General features: G+C 37.5%; 1 protein-coding gene across 4 annotated transcripts in view; it reads left to right on the top strand.

The window, feature by feature from the left end:
• Positions 1 to 8,891, top strand: part of CADM1 (cell adhesion molecule 1) — a 330,900-nt gene that overhangs the window by 265,577 nt on the left and 56,432 nt on the right. For all 4 annotated transcript variants that reach the window (XM_002799803.4, XM_002799802.4, XM_015115760.3 and 1 more), the window contains exons 2-3: positions 908 to 1,054; positions 2,698 to 2,850. In XM_002799803.4, coding sequence (XP_002799849.1) covers positions 908 to 1,054; positions 2,698 to 2,850 — 300 coding nt within the window. The remainder of the gene's footprint in view (positions 1 to 907; positions 1,055 to 2,697; positions 2,851 to 8,891) is intronic.

Below are 8,891 nucleotides of genomic sequence, written 5' to 3'. Positions count from 1 at the left end.
CGACATGGAACACTGGACAATTACTTCATCCTTTGGTTCTGAATTGAACTCACTTCTCCTCCTACCTGTGCTGTAGATCATTTAGGACATTTATGAGGTGGCCCGGCTGCTGTCACTAATCTCAGAAGCAACAAACTAGGGCAGATCTAGAGATAAGCCTTATATATCAGTGAATCTGAAAGCCTGGACTTTTTGACATGTTCTGAGGGAGATTTTCTAAATGGCTGGCAGGGGGTGGGGGGTGAGCTGCAGATAGGGGTGTCCGTTCAGAGATGCCTGGGGCTTTGGGTGAGTCATGAAGGTGTGAGTTTCAGAGAACAGAGTAACAAACTCTGAACCCTAAGCCTTCCCAGGATTTTATTGAGATCCCAAAGAGTCAGTTAGGCCTCACTCAGGCACGATGAACTGCCTATACATTGGGACTGTCAACATCAACTAACAAGACGAGATTATTTATTGAACCCTCCTACCTACTTCTATTAAGTGGCTCCTTGAGTTTCTGTGAGGCTGACCAAATAGCTTAGCTCAAGGGCGGGTAAGCTAAATTTGGCTGTATCTATCTTCCCTACTCCATTTGCGAGAGCTTCAGCATTCACAAAAGTCGGTACTCTGACCTTTCCAATACCTCCTCAGTATACTACTCAACTATACAAAGTACTAGAGGCTGAAACGTTTTGTATCACAGCTTTTGAGAGTATGGTGATTCCGGGCTTAGTATTTTGTCCCTAGGTCTGTCTTGGATTAATAGACTCGTCTTGTAGACTACAAAGAAAGGTATTAGAGCCATGCTAAATATTGCTGCTTGTGTTCATTTTCTAATATGCCTAGTTCCCACTTTAGTAGATCCCATTGATCACATTTTAATTGATGGAAATTTTCCTCTGACCTTTTCTTCCCTTTTTTTAAGGTGATGGACAGAATCTGTTTACGAAAGACGTGACAGTGATCGAGGGAGAGGTTGCGACCATCAGCTGCCAAGTCAATAAGAGTGACGACTCTGTGATTCAGCTACTGAATCCCAACAGGCAGACCATTTATTTCAGGGACTTCAGGCGTAAGTTTCCTTCCCTATAGTTGTAGACGGCAACTTTTTTTCCTACATGGAGTCTTGATAAAGAGATTGCTAAGGCCACCTTTTTAAAATTTAATGTTAGATGCTTAAAGTTTAGTCAATTCTTTAGAGGGAAGAAGAGACAGGCAATCATAATCTTTCTACTTAATAGAAACCTTGAATGGCCCCTTTTAAAAGTAAGGCAGTCTTACTTTGCAATAGAAATTGATTGTAGTAATTCAAGGTGAATTGCAATTGAGTCCCAAATACTTAGCTGACACAAACAACTCAAACAGGGTAAGGCAAGGAAAATACAGCATTCTGAAAGGTAATCCCTTTGGTTTGAAGATTGAAGTTTCCAAGGCAATACATGCCTATAAGCATAAAACCAAGTCTTGTCTCATCATAGCCTTTGGCATATGGAAGTGTCCATATGCTGAAATCTTTCCAAATGTAAATTCACAAAAACCAAAATTGCAACAAACTTGTGTAGAATACAAATGGTTCATATGAGTGTCAGGGCTTAGTAAGAGCAAGAATCAAATCTTTTGAAAAAAATTGTTATTGGAGAGCGTCGGTGCCTAACCAAAGCGAAGCATGTCCCTTCCCAGCTGCTTATCCCCTTCCTCCCCAATACCTCAGGGTCATTCATGACCTATGGAAAACATTGATAAACCTAAGGAACATTTAAAGGGTTGAGGGAAGATAAAAGGAAATAAGCCAGCTTCTTTTCTTAAAGTGAATTTTCGTCATATACTAAGTTAGTCTTTGCCAAAATTAAAAAAGGATTTTGAAAGAGAACATTTGAAATAAATAAGAGGCCCACATATATCAGTTTTGCAGTGATTTTGATTTCCTGCTTAATGCCTAATCAGTTTCATACTGTGAAGCCAAATGTACTTAGGAAACCGCAGGACCAGTTTAAGGCCTCCGTAGGCTCGAGGTCATCCATTTTTGGCAGCTCCACCTCAAATCACATCAAATATGTTAAGGTGAATCCAAGTTAATTAGGTTTATTTTGCTATTAGATTATAAGTTTTTAAAGTAGTTTTCCTTTTGCTTTTGTAATTAATATGAAGGCCTTTTTAGTTCTGTTTCATAATTTGAAATCCTTGTTTTTTGAAAGTCTTACTTATACTTTTTGAGGCATTTTAAAAGGCTGTAGGCCCTAGTCCCTGAACTTCCAGTGCCCAAAGGCTAGGGGGGCCTGGCAGTCCCTGCTTCAGAGGACTCATGACCTGCTTTTTCCTTTTGTTTTCTTTTTGTCTGTCTCTGGTAGAAAACTTGAAAACGTGTATGAATAAGTGCTGAAAACTGACAGCATTTGGAATTGTGCCAAGGTAGAAGAGTGCATATCTGGATGTGTGTGCATATATGTATTTTTTTATTTTTAAAATTCAGCAAGATGGGCAGTGATTCTATTCAAGAATCCAAATCAGCTGGATTTGGATTGTATATGTACACTCACACATGCACTCATATGCATAAGTTTCCTTTGGACAGGGTTATTTGTCTACATGAAGTTACTGCAGACACCCGAAATAGTCAAGAAGTACCAGATACAACAAGATTTAATACATGATTAAGGAAAACAGACCGTCCATCCACCTTCTCACAATCACTAACTCTTGTGTTTTGTTTCACAGCGTTGAAGGACAGCAGGTTTCAGTTGCTGAATTTTTCTAGCAGTGAACTCAAAGTGTCATTGACAAACGTCTCAATTTCTGATGAAGGAAGATACTTTTGCCAGCTCTACACCGACCCCCCACAGGAAAGTTACACCACCATCACAGTCCTGGGTAAGAAATGCATGTGGGGCTTACTCAGGGAAATGGAACGGGGATGGCCCTTACTACCAGACAGCTTACAGCAGCAAGGAAAAGGTTAATGGTGAATTCTCCTGTTCAAACTTGTTTCAGGAAGAATTGCCGCCCATCTTGCTGAATTTTAAAAATAGCCTATTTTACCAAATGCTCTAAGGAATGGCAATCAGCAGTCTTTATAGATTCCACCTGCTCTTGGGTTTCAACCCTCAAGTTTCAGAAGCAAAGATCAAGAGAATTTAGAGCCCTCAAATGAATCACTCACCACATGAAATGTTATTGCTTCTAACTACCGGGAGTTTTTTCTTCCTTCTGTGCAGGGGAAGGGGAGATGGGCTACCAAATCTATACCCCATGGCAGAACTCAGTTATGAAATCCACGTAATGATTTTTACTTCTGAGTTACATCCTCATTTTAATATTGTTGATCTCCTTTTCATTGGCTAGACTTATGGCCTTGTTTATTGCTTATACTCTAGATTATACTGTAAAAAAATCATACCCCATGAACATATACTTTGCCACAAATTGCCGTCATTGGACATAAAAGAGTTAAGAGCGCTTTTACTGATAATAAGCAAATAACTGTTGACAGGCTGCGAGGTGCACCTCCAGTGAGCTGAGTGTCTTCATTTATGATCACCAGATTGTGAGTTTCAGCAAAATCCCAGTAGCCAGGTTTCCATGTTTATATTTTAATATAGTCAGCAGATATTTCTATGTTGAAGGTGGTCTGAATTAGTCACCTTTAGACAAGCTTACTCTACTGCATAACACCAGCTGATTTGGAGTCTTGAAACTGAATTTTCAAGGACATACACTATAGCATGAGGCAAGATCTCTGATTTACACCTTCGGGAAGATGATGAATCAAAGTCTATTTGAGGCGGCAGACTGCAGCTTTTCAGTGTAATGATATGAAGATTAAAGAGGAAAGATAAATATGAAGGACATTTTTGCTTGGTATGTGTGCACATATATGTATTTATGGATGTACATATTGAGCTGCTGCCTCATTACTTTACTTCAACACAGCTGTAGAAGGGAAAATTTTTTTATTCATTAAGCTAAAACATAACCCTAATGCTCACATATATGTTTTTGACAAGAGGAGTATTGATTTTAGAAAGTTGTGTTTAAAACCTGTCCATGCAATTTCTAATCTGGTCTGTGTTTAATGATAGATGTTTTTGTTTCAGGTATTTGTATTTGCCACTATTGTGGTCTTAATCCAGATTAGACCTGTAGAAATAGTAAGCATGGGAGGTTTTGCTGCGATGACTATTTTGGTATTTTGCAGATGTACCAAATTCGCAAGCACACATTTGAAGTGTTCTGTCTGTCTGCTTGTATCAGAGTATTTGAAAACGCTCTTTGCTTGTTGGAGTAAGTCATTAGTAACACAGACTTCAAATTGACCATCCACTCATCCACCCTTTGACTCATCATCCTTTATGGCATCTCCACAAATGTGACAGTCATAAAATAAAATCTATTTATGGCATTTTGAATTTTCAGAGTATTTTACTACATATACCTTTACGTATTTATATGTTGTTTTTCACAGAAGTAAAATGATAATAACAGACGTTAGACATCTTGCCCAGGTTACAAAGCACTCAGTAAGAACCAAGAATCTTAGAATTTGGAATAAACCTTACAATTCTGTTTTATAATTACAACATTGGTGTCTTCCAGTCTAGGTTGTTTTCAGTTAAATACCGAATGCTTTTGTTTTAAGATTTTTTTTTTTCCCCCAAAAGGCGCACATCTTCTGTTTTCAGGAGCATATCTAGCCATTGGCAAGCAGTTACTACTGCCTGTCATTTTCTGGTGCCTGATACATTTATTCTCAAAACCACTGCATGGATCAGTTTGGCTCTGAATACACCATGTGCTTGGGAGCCAGTGTGCAAGCACTAGAATTTTGAGAGGCATTATGCCTGTAATCCTTTAGGAGGTCTGATTATTCTAGAAGTAATAGGTTCCTACTTGTATTTTATAGAAGCATTAACTTAAATATACTCGAAAGTAGCACTCTAAAAAGTAGTAGATGTTCTTTCTGCAGATATTATTCATTCACTTAATATTCTTTCCATTTAATTTACTCCAGGATTCCTTGACAGAGTAAAATTGTTGTCATCAGTGTTTGAGTCTTTCATTTCCCAAAATCTGACAATTTCCACTGATACTCTTATATTCAAACCTTTCTCGTAAGGTTTAGAGTTTTCAGATATTATAATGAATGAAGAATGACATTAGCATCTTCGTTGCTATCTGCAGTTCTCTGAAAAGGACTCCGCGTGTACTTACACAGCTGTCAAACTTCTTGATAGGTTGAAGATTCTCATTTTAGTGCGTGTGTCTATTAGTTATTTGATGCATTCAGTAACAACTTCAGCATAATTATAAGATATGGAGATGGGTATTTGTTAATGTTGTCTATGCTATTCTATAGTTACTATTATGCTTATGATCTTATCCATGTAAAATCTGAAGACTCTCCTATGATATTTTGCATGCATTTGGTGCCTTTAAGGATATTCATTCACTCCTTCCACTTGTGACAATTTTGTTTCTTTCTCCAAACATACTGTAGGACGCTCTTTATACTCCTATTCATGAGAGCAGATGAATGAGACAGAGAATACACTTCTTTAAGATTAATATAGTTACTGATAATAGTAGCTAATATTATCACAGTCCTGTCCTTCTAAGATTAGTGTTCGTTCTTAAGATTCCAGGAACAGGAGAACCTAATTATTTTAAAGGGTCTTAGAGTGAGATTTCACATACTGATCAGCTTTAAGACTCCTCTTTTGTTGTAATTAATGTGACTTATCTTGGTATTGCTGATTTTTGTTAAATGTTGTAGGCGTAATGTTTATAATTAGCACTCTTATAGATTTGGGGTAGCTAAGAAGAACCTTGACATTTCATTACTGTTTTCTAGTATTTCCCTCTGTGATTTTCATTCAGGTTTTCATCTATATGCACCTCCTTAGAAATATCTTTGGTTATTTTCATTAATGGCTGCAGGCAGTTTTTACTAAATGTGCTTGTTTAGTGGACCATGCGTAAGTATATTCTCTGGTTAGCAGCAGTTTTAATTCATTTTTCTTATAAATGGATTTTTATACTTTACTAACCTTTTGTATTAGAGTAGACATTATGAAGCTAAAGGAAAAACAGGGTAGAATTAATAGACCAAAATACGTTTTAAGATTTTCTTGTCCAACCCTTTTTTTCAGAGAAACAGATTTAAATCACCTCATTTATATTTTTGAAAGCTTTCCTGCTCTTTAAAAAAAAAAAAAAACTGAGCAAAGTCAACTTTGTAACATATCAATAAACTATTATGATTCGCATTATCAGATTTTATTTTATAAACCAAACAACTCCCAGTATAAATGCCTATTTCTTCTTCTAACCTTAGCAAAGATCAGAAATACTGGTCACAATCTTGAGAAAACTATTTATGGGCTTGGAAAAAAATCATTCAGTGATTTCACAGGATGGTGATCTCAACAATAAATAAGCCGTTTATTTTTCTACACTGGGCAAATTTTTTTTTTTTTTTTTTTTTTTTTTTTTTGAGACGGAGTCTACCTCTGTCACTGAGGCTGGAGTGCAGTGGCATGATCTCGACTCACTGCAACCTCCACCTCCTGGGTTCAAGTGATTCTCCTCCTTCAGCCTCCTAAGTAACTGGAACTACAAGTGCCTGCCACCTCACCTGGCTAATTTTTGTATTTTTGGTAGAGACAGGGTTTCACCATTTTGGCCAGGCTGGTCTCAAACTCCTGACCTCAGGTGATCCGCCCACCTCTGCCTCCCAAAGTGCTGGGATTACAGGCGTGAGCCATTGCAACACTGGGCACATTTTCTAATGCTTTTGAAGTTTTCCACATTTTTACCTTAGCCATAAAGTTGAAGATGATGTCAGCTCTTTGGGCATGTAATCCTAGGAACTAGCACTGGTTCAGGACTCACTCTGAAGTGTTATAGAATAGAATGTATCTGTTGCGATTGTTTGGATAATGCCAAACAACGAATAATCCAGATGCGGACCTAGCTGCCTGTCAGGCTCTCAGCCCCCAAATGAAATCTGGAGGAGACATTGGTGAATTTTCCGCGATCCTTATGTGTACCTGCCCCTTTTCATTTCCTTACTCTGGACCAGCAGACATGATTGATAATGTGGTAGGAACCCACCCTCATCTTTATGAACCAAATGGAGGCAATAAAGACTCTCTACCGAGAGATACCACTGAAGATGAACGGGTAGTGAAGGTTAGGAGAAGCTTGGGGTAAGCAGAGACAAGGGGTTTCAAGGCTTAGCATGAAAATGAGATAATAAAGGAAAGATATCCAGGAACACAGGAAACAACTATCTGAGTATGTTTGAGGCTAAATTCCACTAACACTCAACAGAGATGCATAGAGGAGTCTTTTGACAACTGCTGGACTGTCGCATCAAGAAGATGCCCATGTTTCCACAGAGGGACCATCAAAGTGTTTCTCCCAAAGTCACACAGATAAAGCAGGAACTCATCTGCCCCATTCCCTAGGGATTTCCAGGGTTGCTGGTGGCTTTAGCCATTTGCCCTCTTTGTCATTTACTAAGAGAGACACCTTCCTAAGGTCCTATCCCATCAGTTACATTGCTCCATTACAGTTCTCATTAGGAACCACTGCATATTTCAACATGAAAAATTATTTTCATCACTCTTATTTTCTCCTGGACCTTGAAAGGTATTTTTTTTTAGCTTTCGTTCCTCCATTTGTTGAGAAGACACTCCTATATATGTTATACCTTAGTTGTTTTGTTTTCATTTTTTCTTATACCACTCTTTAAGGTCTTATTTTCTTTAGGCTTTTCCTCTGACATTTGATCTAACAATAGCATGTAAAAAATATTCCTATAATACTACACTCAGAATGCAGTAATATTTATTAATCCTAAACATCTAGTCTCTCCATGTATCCCCCATCTACCGTCTAGGTATGTGTGATGAAAATCTATAACCTACCTGACTATCATCTAGCATGGATAAACTACGTGAAAGATACAGCTAGTTGAGTCATTCCATTTCTTTTGTTACAGCCTTTCTGTGTTTCATAAAATGCTAGCAGATGTGAAACTCTAAATTAGATGTTAAATTATCTTTTTGTTTATTTTTTCTTAAAATGTAAACTAGGGTATTTCTTTGCCATGTTTAACTACTCATTTGGGCCGTATCATATTAGCAGCACATCCATTTGTGCAAATATGTTGTTTTCCTTGTACACAGGAAACAAAGAAGAGGGATCTTTTGGGTCTACTCATTACACCCGCCACCACCAACAGCACCAAACACTATATTGCTAAGGAAGTATGTGCAACAAATCATTTTACTTTTACTTTTCTGTCATTCTCTACAGGAATTTTCAACTGCTCCAGTTCAGTGTAAAAGTCTTCCTGTGGGCAGAATTTTCACATTGTGGACTAGAACAGTTGGAAATCCCAAATACATGGTTTAATCCCATAATTTATTGAAGCGGTATCAGAAATTTATTATTCAACTTGATCATCAGGATGGCATGTTTATACATATTTAATTTCTTGTTTCTCTTCTGAGTTGAGAAACTTATTAATCATAAGTCTCGGAGCAGTCTTTGCTTATTCATGGTGGTCAGGACACATATTCTTAGATTCACTGTACTGAATTCAGTATTCTTACTGATTTTTATTTCAACAGGCTCAGTCCTGAGGTAAGGTTGCATATGAAGTTTTACTGTCAACTCAGTTTCATAAAAGATAACATATTTTGTCATCATCATCATCATTGTCAGTATCACCATCACTATCACACTACATACTCTTGATTTGATAGTCAGTATTTTAACTCCCCAATCCGTTATTTTGACCATTTTATCACATATATGTTTAATATGCTTACAGAAGGGTGGTTTTAATTCTGATATGTAAATCTACTTATAAGCACTTAAGAGTCTCTTTCGTCTTTGGTTTCCAA

This window comes from Macaca mulatta, chromosome 14 (assembly GCF_049350105.2).
Source record: "Macaca mulatta isolate MMU2019108-1 chromosome 14, T2T-MMU8v2.0, whole genome shotgun sequence".
Taxonomy (NCBI): domain Eukaryota; kingdom Metazoa; phylum Chordata; class Mammalia; order Primates; family Cercopithecidae; genus Macaca; species Macaca mulatta.
The sequence above is the reverse complement of the archived record's forward strand: the minus strand, read 5'-3'. Positions and strand labels throughout refer to the sequence as shown.